Here is a 21167-nt window from a genome sequence, read left to right on the forward strand (position 1 = left end):
TCTCAAGTGCAACTAGGGATGGGCAATAAATGCTGACCCAGCCAGCAAGGCCCACATCCTGTGAATAAAAAAATCCGGTTGAGTGCATCACAAACTCAGCAATATGTCTCTCTCTTCACCAATAACGTAGTTATTCAATAATCCCTAGTGGGATTATATTCCTTATAACAACAAAGGACATGACCAATAAATTAAGCTGGAGGTAGGCAGTGGTGAATAGAATGCAGGGTCAAAAGCTCATCTTAGGGTCAAATAGAATGAAAAGATTAGTTAAAGGTCTGCTTCTGCTGCGACAGTGGTCACCGAGAACAGTGTAACTGATAGCAAAGGATACAGTTTGTGATGGGAGCTGAAAATGATGGCTTCAGTCTTCTCAATGCTCAAAAAAATAGCAGTCAGTTATTTCCCAGCCCAGTAAAAGAGGAACGGAATCATCTGCTGCCTTGCTACAAATCCCTTTGTGGCTCCTCGCAGAACAGCAATAGTGTAGTTGTGCTAGTAAATTATCTGCGCATCCTAAGGAACCAGACCTCTGAAATGCACTGATTTGAGTTTCAAATCTGAAACTGTATGCTTTATAATTTAAAGGTTGGGGGAGGGGGGGCATGGAAGGGAGAGAGAAACACGTCTAAGAGTTTGTCATAAAGCAAATCTGGAACTTGAATTTTATTTCACCCCTTTCCAGAGGGAGTAAAACTCTATTTTGATGGTTTAAATCTTAATACTTTCTTTTGCACAGTTTAACCCCAAAAAGTGTGATCAACAAATTAAGCACATTTTCCAAATTAGATCTGTGGAAACTGTAACAATGCATCAAAATTTGAAACACATGAAAAACTAAGTATCAGTTATTGGAATTATTGTCCTGTGTTTGTTTTCTCCTCAGAATTCAGAAGCTTCAACTCTTCATTACTTTAGTATAGGTATCAGCCTTGGCTCAGTGGTAACACTCTACCCTTGGAGTCAGAAGATTGTGGGTTCAATCGTCACTCCAGAGGCTTGAGCACATCAAGGCTGGCACTTCAAAGCAGTACTGAGGTAATCGGAAGTGATGTCTTTCAGATGAAATATTAAACTGAGATCCCGTATGCCTTTCAGGTTATCTGTGGATCTGTATTCCAGTACAAGTTCCAAACTTTAGAGAGAAGCAGTATGAGGTTGGGATTAGAAGGCTCGACCAATTTATGAAATACAAACAGAGTGCTAGAATATTCAGCAGGTCAGGTTACATCTAGGAGAGAGAAATCGAGTTATCATTTCAGGTCGATGCCCTTTTGCCAAACAAAAGGATGGATTCTGACAAAAGGTCACCGATCTGAAGCATTAACTCTGTTTATGTCTCCACAGATGCTGACTCTCACGCTGAGTATTTCCAGCTTTTATTTCAGGTTTCAACCATCTGCGGTATTTGGCTTTTGTTTCCACCAGTTTATTTTGATTTGTTCAGTCTTCAGTTCTTCCATGATCTAAAAAGACTGATAAGTGGTGGCGATGGCATAGTGGTACTGTCCCTGCACCAATAATCCGGAAACCTAGGGTAATGCTCTGGGGACCTGGGTTCGTATCCTGCCACGGCTGAAACATTTGCTACAAACTTCAGCCAGAAGTGCCAAGTGGATGATCCATCTTGGCCTCCTCCGGAGGTCCCCAGCATTACAGATGCCAGTCTTCAGCCAATTCAATTGGCAAATGGGCCCTTACAATATTCCAGCAATAGTACTGAAGACTTGTGCTCCAGAACTTGCCGCACCCTTAGCCAAGCTGTTCCAGTACAGCTACAACACTGGCATCTGCCTGGCTATGTGGAAAATTGCCCATGCATATCCTGTACACAAAAAGGGCAAATCCAACCCGGCCAATTACCATCCCATCAGTCTACTCTAGATCATCAGTAAAGAAAGGGGTCATCAACAGTGCTATCAAGCGGCACTTGCTCATCAATAACCTGATCACTGACGCCCAGTTTGGGTTCCTCCAGGGCCACTCAGCTCCTGATCACGTTCCAGCCTTGGTTCAAACATGGACAAAAGATGTGAACTCCAGAGTGAGAGTGACTGCACTTGACATAAAAGGCAACATTTAACAGAGTGTGGCATCAAGGAGCCCTAGCAAACCTGGAGTCAATGGAAATCAGGGGGAAAACTCTCCACTGGTTGGAGTCACACCTAGCACAAAGGAAGATGGTTGCAGTGATTGGAGGTCAGTCATCTCAGCTCCAGGACATCACTGCACGGGTTCCTCAGGGTAGTGTCCTCAGCCCAACCATCTTTAGCTGCTTCATCAATGACCTTCCTTCCATCAAAAGGCCAGAAGTGGGGATGTTCACTGATGATTGCACAATGTTCAGCACCATCCGTGACCCCTCAGATACTAAAGCAGTCCATGTCCAAATGCAGCAAGACCTGGACAATATCCAGGCTTGGGCTGACAAGCGGGAAGTAACATTCATGCCACACAAATGCCAGGCTATGACCATCTCCAATGAGAGAGAATCCAACCATCACCCCTTGATGTTCAATGGCATTATCATCACTGAATTCCCCATCATCCTGAGGGCTTACCATTGACCAGAAACTGAACTAGCTATATAAATACTGTGGCTACAAGAGCAGGTCAGAGGCTAGGAATTGAGCAAGTAATTCACCTCCTGACTCCCCAAAGCCTGTCCACCATCTACAAGGCACAAGTCAGGAATGATGGAATACTCCCCACTTGCCTGGATGAGTGCAGCTCCCTCAACACAAGCTTGGCACTGTCCAGGGCAAAGCAGCCCACTTCATTGACACCACATCCAAAAACATTCACTCCCTCCACCACCAATGCACAGTAGCAGTGTACACCATCTATAAGGTGGAATTCACCAAGGCTCCTTCAACAGCACCTTTCTAACACACGACCACTATCATCTAGAAGCGCAAGGGCAGCAGATGGGTGGGAACGCCACCACCTGGAAGTTCCCCTCCAAGTCGCTCACCATCCTGACTTGGAAATATATTGCCGTTCCTTCAATGTTGCTGGGTCAAAATCCTGGAACTCCCTTCCTAACAGCACTGTGGGTGTACCTACACCACTTGGACTGCAGCGGTTCAAGAAGGCAGCTCACCGCCACCTTCTCAAGGGCAACTAGGGATGGGCAATAAATGTTGGCCCAGCCAGCAAAGCCCACATCCCGTGAATGAATAAAAAGGATTCTGCTAGAATAAGCAGTTGAAATCAAAAAAACAGTTGAGGAATCAATGCACCAACAACAGCAGTCCTTTTTCATGTGCAGATATATTCATTTGATCCCTACGTATAAGTCCATAAGACATAGGAGCAGAGATTAGGCCATTCGACCCATCGAGTCTGCTCCGCCATTCAATCATGGCTGATAAGTTTCTCAACCCCATTCTCCCACCTTCTCCCCGTAACCTTTGATCCCCTTACCAATCAAGAACCTATCTATCTCAGTCTTAAATACGCTTAAATATTTTCTATGGCTTAAAACTGGGAAGCAAGAGACCCTTAAGAACTCCACTTCAGCCCTACAAGTTACTAAAACATAACTAGTTGCGACAGTTTGCGGGTGTGACAGAGATGTTCTCTCTCAGGAAAATGTCTGAAGTGCAGAATACAATTCATCTGAACAAAGCATTAAAGGAACAATCCAGGGAAGGCTCACATGCTTTTGTTAAGGCCAGTCTCCGAGATCAATCTGCAAACTTACACTTTCTTTGTGATGAATTCTGTAACTTCATTTCCCAGTGGCTGCCCTATGTATCAAACATCTTACTCAAGATGTTCAAAGTTGATCAGGGATGGCAGAAGCAGTAATGGACACAGTGCTTGTTTCTACCTCTGCAATGCTGCTGCACCTGATGCTCTGCAAAACTGTATTCTGATTAAGTATCTGCCATGCCTCTTATCAACAACCCGGTTACACTTTTCAGAGGATGGTATTTCCAACAATGACCACAAAATTATAGTGGATGGGTTTAATATCAACAATATGCTTTTTACAAGTGTACTTGGAACCTGCTGCCCAGTTATTCACTCTCTTTACTAGAGGATACTTGAAAAATATCCTTTCTGCCCATTGTGACAAACTCGCTCAAGTAAGCATTTTATGCAAAACCACAATGCTGGGAACGACATATCTGCAGTTTTTATCACAGGGTGCTGCACCATGCCAAAACTCCTGTCTTACTGATGGTCACTTTTGGCTCAAAATGCACTTAAACAAGTCCATAAACCTCAGATATAGCATCACAGTACTGCGCTATGAAGTTTGATTTTAGGACAAAGACTCTAGAGCTCAACAATCTGAAGAGACAGTCACAAACAAAAACCATCTGCGTCTGATAGAAATTGAGAATTTCAAGGATAAGTATTAAACGCCACATACATTCCATTTTACTTGCATGAAACATTAGTGTTCACAATGGAACATTCACATCAACATGCAATGGGTCAAAATTTCACAAGCCATCAGTTTGAAATAAACAGGCAAGCAGATAATTTGAGGCACATTAGCACCACTCTACTTGTCATCACAGCACTCATTTTTCAAATGGAGAGAAAGTTACAAAACTCTTCCATTTTGTCTCAGCTCCAATGTCAAGTGGACTACTTTTGAGAATATCTAACTACTGTTCACCGCTAACAAGTGCATGGCGACAGCTCCATGATATCGCTCCCTACCCTATAGGACAACAGATCATAACACCACATATTACAATGAAATCCAATGTCCCACCTGCCAAAGTGTCCATTAAATATCTTGAAAAATATCAAGTTACTAGCTTCATCACTAATATAAGTGCCAAATTTACCAATATCAGATAAGCAGGAATTGGAACCGGAACTGAACAGGAAGATGAGAGAAATATTAAAGCATCAGCAGCTCAAGACATGACAAATAACTTAATTTTTAAACATTAAAAATATATTTACATCACCTTAGTTATTGCTTATTAAAACTGAACCCAACTATAGCATTTCCAGATTCAGGCATTGTCGGATGCAGTGCACCAAGGAAAGAAAAGCTAATAAACTGAACCAAGACAAACAGCTGACACACACAAAATAAGCATGGAAAAATGCTTGCCAACAGAAAATATCACAACTTTCAGTGCATCAGTAAATCTTGAGATTTCAGGTTATGTCCATTGTTAAAGAGTCACGAAATTATGGTTAGCTGTTGATATACAACGAAGAGAGTGGTAACGCAAGGCAGGGGATTCCAAAGGCTTGTTTCTTCCATTGAGAAACTTTTCAGGGATGGTGTTCATGTCAAATATTTGTAAGCCAATTGACACTTTAACATGATTAATGTTACCAGATTTTTGTGACAAGTCATCTGAAAAGTTTAAAAGTTGATAAGTTCAAAACTAAGATCGAACAAGTTGTGAAGAGTATAATTTCTAGAGTTTTTCTTACTAGAGGATCCCCCACTTCATTGATGAGCAAGTTGCACAATGTCATAGAAGCAGCTATGCTAAACAAAGCTGTTTTTTTTCGGCCAGAAAGTCCGATTGCTGTGAAGGCAACATCCTGAGGTGAACAGTAGGTGCACAGCAATTGTAGGAGAGAAGTCTACAGATCTACAGAGGATTGTAAATTTTCAGAGAGTTGGTGCCCAGGGTTAAAAAATCTGTTTTAAGCAGCATTTATTTGCATTTTTGCCAACTGCTCAGTTGTAACTTTGTGACTGGTGGTTTTTAACCTGCTTGCAAGCTGCTGACTACTATGTTCCCAACCTGTTTAATTCAAATTTCATAGTGGGTAAAGAACATTAGAATGGGATTAATTGGATAGCTCTTCCAAAGAGCTGACATGGGTTCAGTGGACTCAATGAACCATGCAGTACAGGAGGCCAATGAGCATTGAAGTGAGCGCACAACAAAGCATGAGCTATAAACATGCATAAATAAATATTCCCTAAACGAACAAACATTACTATACTGGGCATTCAAGAGAAACTCTGATGAGGATCAAAGGAACATAGGAATAGAAGCAGGCCATTTGGCCCATCAAGCTTGATCCACCCTTCCTTAGATTATGGCTGATCATCTACCTCAATGTCACTTTTCCACACTATGCATCCCTTGATGTCATCAGCATCCAGAAATCTATTGATTCCTTAAACATGCTCAATGATTGAGCCAACTGGGGCAGAGAATTCCAAAAGATTCACCACCTTCAGTGAAGAAATTCCTCCTCATCTCAATGTTAAATGGTCTACCCCTTTTCCTCATCTCCGTCTTAAATGGCCTACCCCTTATCCTGAGATTTTGTCCCCTAGTTTTAGGTTCACCAGCCAGGGGAAACATCGTATCTACGTCTAGCCTGTCACGCCCCGTAAGAATTTTCTAAGTTTCAATAAGGTCACCTTTCATTCTTCGAAACTCTTGGAAATACAGACCCTAAAGGTGGACTGTAAAAACCTCTTTGGGGTACGTGAAAAAGGATAAGATCACCTAGGACAAACGTGGGCCCATTACAAGTGGGGACAGCAGAATTTAAAATGGAGAACAGGGAAATGGCAGAAAAATTGAACAGTTACTTTATGTCTTTCTTCATACAAAATAGGGAAAATCTCCCAGAAATACATGGCGACCAAGGGACTTTGAAGCTGAGAAACTAAAATAAATTAGCATTAGTCAAGAGTTAGTGCTTGAAAAGTTAAGTGGGTTGAAGTTTGATAGATCCCCTGGGCCAGATGAGCTTCAATCCAGAGTGTTTAAAGAGGTGGCTAGAGAAAGAGAGTTTTTTTCCTTATTCGTTCATGGGATGTGGGCATCGCTGGCTTGGCCAGCATTTTTTATTGCCCATCCCCAATTGCTCTTGTTCAGAGGGCATTTAAGAGTCAACTACAGTGCTGTGGGTCTGGAGTCACATGTAGGCCAGACCAGGTAAGGACAGCAGATTTCCTTCTCTAATGGACATTAGTGAACCAGATGGGTTTTTATGGCAATCAGCAATGGTTTCACGGCCATCATTAGATTTTTATTGGATTCAAATTTCACCATCTGCCGTGGTGGAACCTCGGTCCCCAGACCATTACCCCTGGGTTTCTAGATTACGTCCAGTGACAATATCACTCCCCTTCTTAATCACAGAAGTTCAAAGGCAGCTTCCCGAAGGATTGATCTTTCTTTTGCCGACTAGTAAATCCCTGGATTGCAAGTGAGAAAATAGATTTTCCTTGCTCACAAAAGTATGTGCCCTTGCCTAACGAGAAACAGACAGAATGTTGAATGGCCATCACCTAAAGTTCACTTTTAAAAAGCAGTTGAGCTATGGGCCTGGATACAACTGGAGTCTCCAGTGTATGGTCTGACCATGCAACAAAACCTGTGTAATTGGAACGTATTCACCTAATCTCACCTAGGCAAAAATGCTCTTTACGCAGGTGGGGGTTCCAGACCTTGACATGGGAGAACAAATGTCTTCAGAAGTTGCATGCTGATGAGCCCAAGATGATATTCAAGACTCCAGGTCAGGATCTGGGTAGACTCCCAGAAAAGGTTTTCACAAACAAGTAATGGATCATATTCATGAATATCTTTCCACATCCTTGCCTTTACAATTGCAGGATTCAAAATGGTTGCAAAGCTACTGGCCAGATTCCCATTTCAAGACTGTAATTCCTTACCAAAAAGTGCAATATGCAGGTCTTGCAAAAAAAATGGTCACTGCCAAGTCAAAGTGGCTCAGGTCATCTGTGCAACAGCAATCCAAGCACTGAGCCATAAGAGGGGTGTTGCCAGCAACAAAACTTGGCTATTAATAGGATAAACCTGACAGCAGATCATGTGGCCCATGATTTCCTTGCCTTTACAACTCGATCAAAGAAAGTGAAAGCAGAACCATCAGCCAACCCACTAACCAGCACTCTTTTAAAGGTAAAAAGCAAAGAGCTGTTAAATCAATATTTGAAGCCTCTGCAGACTGATCAAGGGCTGCTGTAGATTAAGATACACTATGTTGTGCAGACAGGAGCATCAAATGGAAGATGAGATGGAATCAGAAATAGGGTAAAAGGGAGGGAGAGAATTTAGCAAAGGGAAACAAGAACATGTAGGAATTTCCCAACCCCACTACACCACAACTTAAAAGTGTTTTTGATAGGCAAGCATACTGTATAAAGTAATCCATGATTTTATTGTACCAGTATTGAGCTGTGCCCATTAACAGCAGTAGTGCTGAACTTGGGTGCTGCTGCTTAGCTTTGCATGATGGCGCCTCTTGGGGAACAAGTTTAAGATCAGTTTCCTTATCCAGTTGCATTTATCTTGGATCTGTTATTACCCACAGTTTAAGTGTTCTGAGTCAGGATTTATCCAATGAGGTAACACAACTACCAATCTTAACCAGATCTCCAGCTTAACACAATTTGACAGCAAAGTAGTACAGAAGAATCAAATAGAAACTGGGGAGGGCTGGCTGCCAGAACTCAAGGACTAGAACTAGTTGATGGGAAGCAGCTTTCAATATCCTGCCTGCTAAGCATCAAAGTCTCCAGTTAAGCAAATACAAGATCAGATCATTCAAGTCAATTCTGACCGAGTATGAAATTTGTTCTTTGAAATTAAGTGCTTCAGCTCAGAAACACCAAGCATGAAGCAACTCACTTTTTTGTCCTCTTTCTTTTCAAAAGGAAGATTATTTTGCATCTGTAACAGATTGCAACATCTGGAGAGCACCGATACGTCTATTTTAATATATTCTTAGTAGACCTCCTGTGGTGTTATTCACGATGAGTGAAGGGGCATGCTGTTTTTATAATAGGTTATGTGCTATGTAATGCACAGTCTACCAGAGTCACTGACTTCATGACTGAAGTGAAATTCCATCTTTATTACAAGATTTTCTTGAAATTCCAGGATTGATTTCTGCCATTATGTCCATCTGTGTAAAAATCTATAATTACAAAACTTATCCAGAGTTAAAGGCTGGAGGAAAGGAGAATAAAGGGAATTTTAAAGTTTTGAAAAAGTATTTTGTGCAATTTCTGTTAAATGGATCCCAAGCCAGGTGGTGAAGAATGAAACCAGATGCCAATTCTTTGCTTGATAACAGGTTTATTTACAGAATGCAGCATTACATATGCCTGCCTTCCACCTACTACCCCCAGTGTCCCAGCAGTCTTTGTTTATAAGTACTCTAGGTATTTAAATTTAATTACTTAATTAAACAGTGCCCTTCACCTGTGTACCTTAATATAATTAACATACCATTAGCAGATTCCCCTTTCTTTGCACAAAAACTTTAAAACACAATTATAAAAAATTGAAAGAGAAAAATATTTCCCATATTTCATATAACCCATCAAAATATAGGATGTCCCTCTTCTAGGGCCTCCTACAATTAAGTGTTCCTTTTTGTAAAGCTGTTCAATAATTGGTGCCTTGCATCAGCCCAATTTATCTTAAGAGATCTCTTTTCTTTCTCACATTTCTTCTGCACTAGCAAGGTCAATCTTTCACCTTTTCTCAGCCAAGCTGTTTGTCAAATGTACCTGATCCCACAGGGAGCAGTTATCTCCATCACATTCAATGGGCAAACTCGCCCTAGAATGTCTTTCATAACACTTATTTTGAGGGAAACCCGATTAGTAAAATCCTATATCTATTGCTTCCCCTACAGCCAGTTAACTTTTAACTGAGTTAAAAGTACATTTAACTCTCCTTTTTATTTTCTTGGCTCCCCGAGCCAAGGTACAACATTTTCTATTTTCACCCACCAAACTTGTTATAAACCCAGCTGTATCTGAATGCACACGCACAAGATTTTACATGTAAAGAGTCACTAAAAAGGACTAATTTCACATCCTTCGGGTCGCCCAAGTCTGGAAACTTAAACAAAAACTGCTGGAAAAACTCAGCAAGTCTGACAGCATCTGTGGAGAGAGAGAGAGATAACGTTTCGAGTCTGTATGACTCTTCTTCAGATCTAAAGGGAGGTAGAAATGTGGTGAAATATAGACTGATTAATAGGGGCAGAACCGGTGAAGCTGGATAGAAGGCCAGTCATAGGTGGAGGCAAAGGAGAGATGGCAAAAGATGTTAAAAACGAAAGGTCAAAGAATTGTTAATGGTGGTGGTACTGGCTAAATGAGGTGCTAGTGGTGACATTAAGAAAGCAAAATGTGATAATAGCCAGACCAGGGTAAGCACTTCGGAAAGTGACAGATGGCCCTAGTGGGGATGGGGTGGGGGGAAGCAAGAAAGATCAAAAATAGGCTAAAAGCTGGGGATGAAACAATGAATGAAAATGGAACTAAATATAAAAAATAATGAAAATAAGTGGAAAAAAGTTAATTAAAAAAAATAAAAATGAATATGGAAAAAAGGGGGATGTAAAAAGGGGGGGTGGGGATGGAGGAGAAAGTTCATGGTCTGAAGTTGTTGGACTCAATGTTAAGTCCAGAAGGCTATAAAGCGCCGAATTGGAAGATGAGGTGCTGTTCCTCCAGTTTGCGTTGAGCTTCACTGGAACATTGCAGCAGGCCAAGGACGGACATGTGGGCATGAGAGCAGGGTGGTGTGTTGAAATGGCAAGCGACAGGAAGGTCTGGGTCATGCTTGCAGACAGACCGAAGGTGTCCGCAAAGCAGTCACCCAGTCTGCGTTTGGTCTCTCCAATATAGAGGAGACTGCATTGGCAGCAGCGAATGCAGTAGACTAAATTGAGGGAAGTGCAAGTGAAGCACTGCTTCACTTGTAAGGAGTGTTTGGGCCCTTGGACTGTGAGGAGAGGGGAAGTAAAGGGGCAGGTGTTGCACCTTCTGCAATTGCAAGGGAAGGTGCCGTGGGAGGAGGTGATGGAGGAATGGACCAGGGTGTCGGGGCGGGGCGGTCCCTACGGAATGCCGATAGGGCGGGCGAAGGGAAGGTGCATTTGGTGGTGGCATCATGTTGGAGTTGGCGGAGGATGATCCTTTGAATGCGGAGGCTGATGGGGTAAAAGGTGAGGGCCAGAGGACCCTATCATGATTCTGGGAGGGAGAGGAAGGTGTGAGGGCAGAGGCGCAGGAGATGGGTTGGACACGGTTGGGGGCCCTTGTCAACCTCTATGGATGGGAAACCTCAGTTAAGGAAGAAGGAAGGCATGTGAGAAACAGTGTTTTGGAAAGTGGCATCATCAGTACAGATGCGACGGAGGCAATGAATTGAGAGAATGGGATGGACTCCTTACAGGGTGTGAGGAGCTGTCATCGAGGTAACTATGGGAGACGGTAGGCTTGTAAAGAATATTGGTGGACAGTCTATCACCAGGAATTGAGATAGAGAGGTCAAGGAAGGGAAGTGTCGAAGATGGACCATGTGAAAGTATTGGAGGGGTGGAAATTGGAAGCAAAATTGATAAATTTTTCTAGGTCCAGGAGAAAGAATGAAGCAGCACCAAAACAGTCATCAATATACCGGAGAAAGAATTATGGGAGGGGGCCTGAACTTAAGTATGCATTGCTCTGAATTTAATTTCTTCATTGTTTTATTTGTCCTCAAACTCTCTATAACTGTGGCATGTTTCATCATAATACTAAGTTCTAATACATCATAACTAGCATCAGGTCTTATCCAAGTATGTAGCCAATTTAACTGTCCAATCAAGCTTCTTAACTACTCTATTTTTTCTTTGCATGTAACATCACCTTTCTGTGATGGCCTAGCCCAATTTACAGAATTCGAGTAACAATTTCTAGATTGTTCATTCAAGGTTACCCCTGACACATTCTGCTTCATGTCTAAACCTATGTATTTCAAGGCCCCCAAAGCCTGACTTGGAATCTTAAATTTCCCTTGGATCTCATCTATAACAAATTGCTCATATTCCACAGAAACTCCCCAGAGAAAACCATCAACATGCATCATTAAGTTGCCTGAGAGTTTCTTTGTGGTAGCAGTGGAGTATTGCTGGAAATGCTTTCAGTCGATTACAGCCTACCTTCAACAAGGCAAACCTAACTGAGAAATACCATCCCCTAACACATCATTCAATCCATAAAGCATTTGTTTACTTTCCACAGTTTTTCTTCGATATAATTCATTTTTTTGGGCAGCCTCAAAAACAATTCCCTTTGAAATGTTTCACCCAGCAAAAATGCAGCTTTTATATCAATTGACCTGCATTCCCACAAATACGAGGCCGACAGAACTAAGAAAATCTTCAAGATTACTTTTTCTGCCGTGAGGGAGTGCACTCTAAATCTTGATCTCCAAGTCTTTCTTTGAAACTGAGCCGTTGGTCGCACTTAAGTCTTATATGCCCCAACTAAGCAGTCCCCTATCTGACACTTCAGAGTAAACACCAAATTCCTTCTAAATATCCAACACCTTTTCTTTGACCTCTCTTATTAGATTATCTTCCAATTTGTTTGCAGCCAACAAAACCTCACAAACATTAGGGCTTCTCCTTCTAGTTCTTTTCCTAGATTGTTTTGTCATCCTTACTCTAATGCATAGCCTAGTTAAGCTACGGTCCCTACTACCCTCCTATCTCTTTCTGGACTACTGCGACAGGATCTCCCTCCCATGATAAGACGTCTGATGCCACAGTGTGATCGTTTTCTTGTGCCAGTGTCACTACCAGATCCACCATGGGGGCTCGCACTCTGTTTTCTTGCTTTCCATTCTTTCACCTCATTTTGCCAGTTTGTAGATCTTAGCTCTTTGTCCATTATCTTGGATATTTAACCAATATTTGAATTTGCCAGTGGCTTTCCCTGCTCTCCCCACAATGGTTGCATCCCTCCATTCATTGGACCCTTCTGGGACATACGTCGCTCGTGAACTGACTTTAGGTAGTTCTCCTTTAAGTACGAAAGTCCTGTTCTATGCGGTGGTATCACTGCCTATCTAGACCCTTATCTACCATATTCTCTTCTTCATAACTGTCAAACATATGACTACTGCATCGCCTTTTATGAACTGCTTAGATTCTGAAAGTTTATAATCAACCCCTATTAATTGAGATGACCATATTGGAGAACCACTGTCTTCGTTATCACCTTACCCAGACCTTTCCACTCCTACAGGCCCTCTGTCATAGTACACTAAATCCCCAGGTTTGAAGCTTATCTCAGGCAGTTTTATACAGTGCCAAATTTTCTGAGACTTGTACCTTGATGAATGCCCTTCCCCCTGCATGTAGAGCACTCAAGTGTGCAAAACTGTAACTAATTCTAGCCCCTTCAAGGGCTGGGGATTATCTCTCAGCACAGAAATATTTCAGGATTCCTCCCATAGACCAATTGATACCAACTATTGCCCCTAACCATTTGCATGGACTGCCCACGCTTGGGCAGATGTTAGCTTGCAGTCTGGTTGGTTGGCTAAGATCTTATGGAGCATCTTATTGATAACCACGTTATTTCTTTCACAGAGTCCATTGCTGAAAAGACTTTCAGCTGTAGTGTTCATAACTATCATGTTCATATTTTCATCCATCTCTAAACTAGTCATTGGCAAATTCACCACCGCCCACTCCCACCCCGCAACAATTGTCAGTTAGGACTTTAATCAGTGCCCCAGTTTGGCCCCAATCCATTTTTTCATCATGTTATCTGTTAAGTATAATGTATTACTGTAGAAAAACGGGATCTGGCAAAAACAAGTGCAAAATGGACTCCAAAGAGTCATAAAGGACTCGAAACATTAGCTCTGTTTCTCTTTTCACAAAGGCCGGCTGATTTTCTCCAGCACTTGGTTTTTAAATTCAGATCTCCACCATCAACAGTATTTTGCTTCTCTTCAGATTAAAATATTTCTGCCCTTGTCCAACACCTTTAAATCCATAAAAAAGTCTCGTGCTAAAAGGAGACTTAGAATTCTCTGATACTTTTTGTATATGTCACATTTCTCACTAATCTCTTCAATGAGCTTTGTGTACTCGTCATCATCCTGCATCCTTTATCATGGTCTTTAATCTGTGACAAGAATGAACAAGCTGTTGATGCAACTTTAAGAATTTTTTTTCCCCCATAAATGCCTATCACTTGATGCCATGAGCATTTCTTTAACATTCTGATTAGAAATGCCAGGTTTTGTTAAAGGGATGCAATAATATTCTGATTGGAAAGTCAGTAAGCAACAACTTTGTCACGTTATATATCCAGTTTAATTTGTGCCTTTTCCATGGAACGCTTGCTCAGCAGCAAGGGTATCTCACTAGATGCGACATCTGTACTGAGAAAATGACTTACTCTAGCTATTTACACGGAATTACCACTGTTTTTAGTGGCCTCAAGGTGTTGATATCGCCAAACCTGAAATAAGTACAACTTTCATGTTCCCTGACCTTACTTTGCTCCTCACTACTGAGTGAATCTAAATAACTTTTTAATCAATCCATTCCACATAACTTTGGGGCACAACCACTATCCAACACAGCGCAATTAAACGAATCCATGAACAGTCTACATTACCAGACTGAAGATTCTTATGACCAGTACCATTTCCTCAGACTGATCAATCTTGAACTTCCGAATTCTTTGAGCCATGCATTGCTTTGAAAACCTGCTTTGAACAATTTATTGCATAATGAAATTTTGAGTCACATCTGAAACACATGTCAACAGTTCCCAAAGCATTCCTGGGGTTCATTCGTCTATTATTACTAGTCTAATCCTGCTGTCTTCTGGAAAAATGGCTTCACCATCATCATTTCTTCTGTCTCTAATTCTTCTATTATAGCGATCTCGAAAGGCCGTAATCATCGAGTCCTCCTTCCTCTCTGACACCATGGAATATGCATTTGCACCATCAAGGCTGTTGGAAATGACTGGTTTCTCAGGAATTTTTTTTAAAGCATCAGGCATCTGATCCAAATGACCCCCTCTTTGAGAATCTAACTCCAGTTAAGACCACATGTGGCACCTTAGCACAATCCAATAATTTCAATACAAGCACCGAAGGAGTTTCCTAACTGAATTTCATATGGTCCCAACAGTCTCTATTTATAAGTGCTCTAGGTATGTAATTAAACAATGCCCTTCATTCATGTGTCTTAACAATATAATTAACACGCCATTGACAATTTCTTTCTTTCTCCGCCAAGTTTTCCTGACATGACTGCATCTTTTCCATGAGCCATTAGTTTTGAACAGGTAGTCCTCTGGCCATTTTCCTCACTTTCATTCAACATTCCCCATTTCTTCCGCTCTGATATTTTCCTGTTTTCCTTTCAGCCAAAATATCCTTTAGTTCCACTATTAATGCTTTTAGAGTCAGGAATATTATGTTACATAAAGTAATATCTCTAAGGGTGAAAGTTTAATCATTTGACAAATGGTAGGTCCATACATAGATCAACCAAGAGGCTGCTTGTATTAAATAAGCACGTGGTGCCATTGCACAGATGTCCGCTCAAACTGCAAGACATCCTGATTTTTGTGAACCTAGTAGATATAATTTTGTCCGAGCTATGCCTGGTTTATACTTCAATATTTTCATAACTTTCTTCAATTCTGTCCCTCTAGTTTCTAACTAATCCTTACCTGGGGAATACCTCTTCCTCGCTATCCCAGCAGAAGAATAGGAAATCTTCCAGTATCACAGTAGCCTTACAGTGTAGGAGGCGGCCATTCAGGCCATCACGTCTGCATTGGCTCTCAAACAGCATTCCACCTAGTCCGACTCCCCTGCTTTAGCCCTGTAACCTTGCGCATTGTCTCTTTTCAGGTAGCGATCCACTTCCCTTTTGAATACCTTGATCGAACCTGCCTCCACCGCCCTGTCAGAAAGTTCATTCCAGGCTCCAACAACCCCCTGGGCAAAAAATTATTTCCTCACATCATATTTGCTCCTTTTGCCAATTATTTTGAATCTGTGCCCTCTAGTTCTTGATGTTCCTGAGGGCAGTTTTCCACCATTTATCCTGCCCATACCCCTCAAGATCTTGAATACCTCTATCAAGTTTCCTGTCAGCCTTCTTTTCTGCAAGGAGAAGAGTCCCACCCTCTCCAACCTATCCTCAGAGCTCCAGTTCTTCATCTCAGAAGCCATTCTTGTGAATCTCCTCTTTGCTCTCCCCAATGCCTTCACATCCCTCCTCAAATACGGCGCCCAGAACAGGATGCAGTACTCCAGATGAGGCCTAACTAGTGTCTTATAGAAGTTCAACATGACCTCCTGACTCTTGCACTCAATGCCCTTATTAATAAAGCCCAAGATACTATATACTTTATTAACTGCTCTCTCAACATGCCCTGCCATCTTCAATGACCTATGTATGTATACACCGAGGTCCCTCTGTTCCTGCAGCTTTCACAGGCTCTCCCTTAATTTTATACTGTCTCACCCTATCTTTCCTGCGAAAACAAATCACCCCACACTTGCCTGCATTGATCTTCATCTGCCATTTGTCTTCTCAATTGACCAACATGTCTATGTCCTTTTGAAGTTCAAGACTATCCCCATCACAGTTGACATTTCCAATCTTCACATCATCTGCAAATTTTGAAATCATGCCCTGTGCACCACAGTCTAGGTCATTAATATATATCAGGAAAGGCAAGGGTCCCACACTGACCCCGAGAAACTCCATTACAAACCTTCCTCCAATCCGAAAAACAACCATTTATCACTACTCCCTGTTTCCTGTCACTCAGCCAATTTCTTATCCAAGGGCCAACTTTCCCTTTTATTCCGTAACCTAGAATTTTGCTCAGAAGTCTGTTGTGTGGCACTGTACCAAATGCCTTTTGAAAATCCATATACACCACATCAACAGCATTTCCTTTATCAATCTTCTCTGTTACCTCCTCAAAAAACTCCAGCAAGTGAGTTAAACATTATTTTCCCTTGAGGAATCCATGCTGGCTTTCCTTAATTATCTTGCACTTGCCAAAGTGATTATTGATTTTATCCCATACTATAGTTTCCAGAAGTTTCCATGCCACTGGGGTCAAACTGACTGGTCTGTAGTTGCCAGCTTTATCCTTGCACCCCTTTTTGAACAAGGGTGTGATATTCACAGTTGTCCAGTCCTCTGGCACCTCCCCTGTGTCTAAGACTGGAAGGCCGTCACGTGCCTCTGCAATTTCCACTCTCACTTCCCTCAGTACTCTTGGATCCGGTCCTGGTATCTTATTTATTTTAAGTAAAGATAGCCTTGCCAACACCTTCGTCCTCTCGATCTAAGTTCTTCTAGTGTACCAATTACCTCCCCTCTCACCTCGGCCTGGGTAGCAAGCTCTTCTTTTGTAAAGACAGATGCAAAGTACTCGTTCAACACCTCCACTATTTCTCCAGCCTCTATATGCAAGTCCCCCTTTTTGTCCCCAATTGGTCCTGTTTCTTTTATCATCCTTTCATTTACATGCTTATAGAAGACCTTGGGATTCCTTTTTATCTTCACTGCTAGCCTCTTTACATGCCCTCTCCTTCCTTTCATTAGTTTCTTCACTTCCCCTCTGGTCCTTCTATATTCAGCCTAATTCTCCATTGCATTTTCTACCTGACATCTGTGGAACACGCACTTCTTCCTTTTCATCTTTATCTCCATCTCTCTTGTCATCCAGGGCACTCTGGATTTATTTGTCCTACCTTTCCCCTTCAAGGGAATATAGCTTGACATTGCCTGCAATACTTTTTTTTTGAAGGTGGCCCATTGTTCGGCCACTATCTTTTCTGCCAATATCTGATTCCAACTCATTCGATTCAGGTGCATTCTCACCCCATCGAAGTTGGCTTTCCACCAATTAATTATCCCTGCTCTGGATTGTTTCCTGTCCTTTCCCATGATTAACCTAAACCTCAAGACACAATGATCACTGCCCCCTAGAGGGTCTCCCACTGATATCTGATCCACTTGGACCAACTCATTCCCTCGAACCAGGTCCAAAAGTGCATGTCCTCTCATTGGGCTGTAAACGTACTTCTGCAGAAAATTATCTTGAACACATTCCAGGAACTTTCACCCCTCTTAGATTGGATAGAACAGTACAGAAGGCCATATTCTGGATAATTGAAGACCCCCATTATGGTTACTCTACAACCTTGCACCTCCATAATTTTTTTGTAAATTTGTTTCTCCACACCCTTTCCACCAGTTGGTGGTCTATATACTACCCAAATCCATGTTATTGCAACTTTCCCATTCCTTACATTGAGCCAGAGATTCTGTCCTTGACCCCTCTGGAACATTCTCTCTCTCCAATACTGTAATGCGATTTTTAACCAGTATTGCCACCCACCCCCCTCCCCCAAAATGACTCACTGTTGCCTACTCTAATTCTATCAAACTCTCCAAGTATTTAGCCTATTTCGATCCCTTCCCCCCACCCCACCCCCACTAGGGCTATCTGCCACTTGCTCGTCCTGCTTTCTACCCTCAATGTCATCATTAGCACATTCCTCAGCTAATATCACCACTGTCAACACCCATTTGCCAAAGATGTCTTTGTCCTTTTGACTATGACATCTTTGCCAATCTCTTCTTTGCCTCCACCTATCACTGGCCCTCTATCCAGCTCTACCTGTCCCACCCCACTCAACCAGTTTATATTTCACCTCATTTCTATATTTCTTAGTTCTGATGAAGAGTCATACGGACTCGAAATGTTAACTGTGTTCCTCTCCGCAGATGCTGTCAGACCTGAGTTTTTCCAGCTATTTTTGTTTTTGTTTTAGATTTCCAGCATCCGCAGTATTTTGTTTTTATCTCCAAGTATTCTCCCTACCTTGATGCAACTCTGATATATCCTCGCTATTAGTTGATACTTCACTACTTCCCACTGCCAGTTGTTCTCCCCGCACTCAGAATTTCCCCCCGGGTTCCCATCCCCCTGCCAATTGAGCTTAAACACTCCCCGCAAGGACACTTGTCCCAGTCCTGTTCCCCGTCCCCTGCAGTGTCTGACTCGCTATAAAAGCAGAACAGGCATTATAATCAATACAGCTAAGTGGCAGTAGCAGCAAACTCCAGCTGAGGCAGGAGGGATAGAATGTAAAATGAGCCTCAAGTCTTAGTTTATACTTGTAATAATGCTGTGAGGCTAACAAAGTACTCAAAATGTCAAGTGACTATTTACTCTCTCCATTTTTGATTAGAATATAGCACATCTCAAGTTCAGACAGCTGCTGTGGTTCAACCACGCAGTTTACGAACATTATACAATACAAATAAGCATGCAACCAGCAATCAAAATAGTAACCCGAGTTGTAACGATTGCACATGGTGCAGAAATAATATCTTCTATTACCCAATATGCAGGGTTGCCAACCCTCCGGGATTGCCCAGGAGTTTCCAGGGATCAAAGATTACACTCCAGGACAGTGCTGCAAATCACCCCCAAGAGAAAAAACATGGAATTTTTTTTTTAAAAAAGCTATTTTTCACTTAATTTGCTTTGAACACTTATTAGTTATAAAAATATTGGAGATGGGAAAAACGGCTGTTTGTTTGGGCGGAGCTGTTGAAGGGAGGAAGTCATTTGATGAAACCTCCAGGGTACATCCAGAGTTGGCAACTGCACCAGGCTGAAGCATTTCCCCTTCATTTAATTCTATTGTTATGTTACAGCACCAGAATCTAGTCACAATTTATGAATTCACTGGAATAATAAGAATTCATTTTACAGAAGCTCATTCCCAGAAGTTTAAAATGAAAACTTGGCAAAAATAGTTAAACAAACCAAGTGAAAATGCAAACATTTGCAGAAAAAAATCTCTTATCAAGCCCCTTACAGAAGTATAGGAACTTTCTTTCACTTGCTCTTTTTCTCTCATGCTCACTAATTCAAAATAAATTCTTCATTTCAAAAATCTGCTAAAATCATCAAGCAAAGAGAAAATGACTCTCCATGCTGAAGTATGTTGTAACTTCCTGCAAGTTTACATTTTTACACCTGCAGCAGAATTCTGAATCCCAGAGCCTTCACCGTTGAAATAAAAGTCATACAGACAATTGTAACATTATAAACCATCGCTAGGCACATTTAAAAATTTAGCTTTTAAGTTCAAAATCCAGCACGTTTTGAACATTTAAAATTGTCTATTATCAACAACTTAACACAAGTGTCACTGATAATAGCAAACTTGTGGGAGGCTGCAAAGACAGGTTAAGTGAGTGGGAAACAAGGTGGCAAATGGAGTATAATATACGGAAGTGTGAAGTTATTCAATTTGGTTGTAGGAGTAGAAAAGCAGAATTTTTTTTTAAAGTTGCGAAACTTCTAAGTGTTGATGTTCAAAGAGACTTGGGCATGCTTGTACAAGGAAAGCAGAAAGTTAGCATGCAGGTGCAGCAATAAATTAGGAAAGCAAATAGCATGTTGGCCTTTATTGCAAGAGGATTGGAGTTCAAGAATATAGAAGTCTTCCTACAGTTGTGTAGGATTTTGGTGAGACATTTGGAATAGTGTGCAGTTTTGATCCCCATATTTAAGGAAGGATACACTTGCACTGGAGGTAGTGCTAGATTGGTCCCTAGGATGAGGGGGCTCTCCTCTAAGTAAATTGGGCTTAGATTCTCGCGTATAGAAAAATGAGGGCTGAACTCATTGAAACCTATAAAATTCTGAGGGGGTTTGATAGGGAAGACGCTGAGAGATTGTTCCCGCCAGTTGGGGGGTATAAAACACAGGGGCAGTCTCAAGATAAGGAGCCAATCATTTAGGACTGAGATGAGGAGAAAATACTTCTCTCAAAGGATTGTGAATCTTGGAATTCTCTACCCCAGAGGGTGCAGATGCTCCATCATTGAATACACTTAAGACTGGGATAGACAGATTTTTGGTGTCGCAGGGAATCAGGGATATTGGGAGCTGGCAGGAAAATAGAGTTGAAGCCCAAGATCAGCCATGATCAATTTGAATGGTGGCGTAGGCGCGACAGGTCATACGGTCTACTCCTGTTATTTGTGTTCTTACAGCATAATGGTGAAAACTATTCTGAGGCATTCAAATATTGTATTGATTATTTTATCCTGCTCATGCATGTGCTTCCTGTAAATGTCATTTAGTTGCCATCATACTTGGTTGTTATGCCTATGCGTCACAAAATTTTCAGCAAAAGTTGACTTGCCTCCAATTCTCTCCAAGCTTGCTCTTCAAGGCGTGGTGCTGATGGTTCATAATTAGAGCTCTCAAGTGTGTCACCAAAATTGGTGGTACTGCTGTCATTGGCCCCACAGGTCTCTTGAGCAGCTTACAGAAGGTATCTGGCCAGATGCTGACCTCC

The 21167-nt window shown here is 41.8% G+C and overlaps 1 protein-coding gene across 13 annotated transcripts in view; it reads right to left on the minus strand.

The window, feature by feature from the left end:
- The window catches only part of tcf12 (transcription factor 12), a 274600-nt gene that overhangs the window by 190602 nt on the left and 62831 nt on the right, over positions 1 to 21167 (minus strand). For 6 of the 13 annotated variants that reach the window (XM_078530325.1, XM_078530321.1, XM_078530318.1 and 3 more), the window contains one exon: positions 15013 to 15165. The exons of 6 other annotated variants lie outside the window; for them this stretch is intronic. In XM_078530325.1, coding sequence (XP_078386451.1) covers positions 15013 to 15165 — 153 coding nt within the window. The remainder of the gene's footprint in view (positions 1 to 15012; positions 15166 to 21167) is intronic. One more of the 13 variants, XM_078530324.1, reaches the window with a different exon arrangement.

The sequence above is a fragment of the Cetorhinus maximus genome, chromosome 26 (assembly GCF_964194155.1).
Source record: "Cetorhinus maximus chromosome 26, sCetMax3.hap1.1, whole genome shotgun sequence".
In the NCBI taxonomy this organism is placed as follows: domain Eukaryota; kingdom Metazoa; phylum Chordata; class Chondrichthyes; order Lamniformes; family Cetorhinidae; genus Cetorhinus; species Cetorhinus maximus.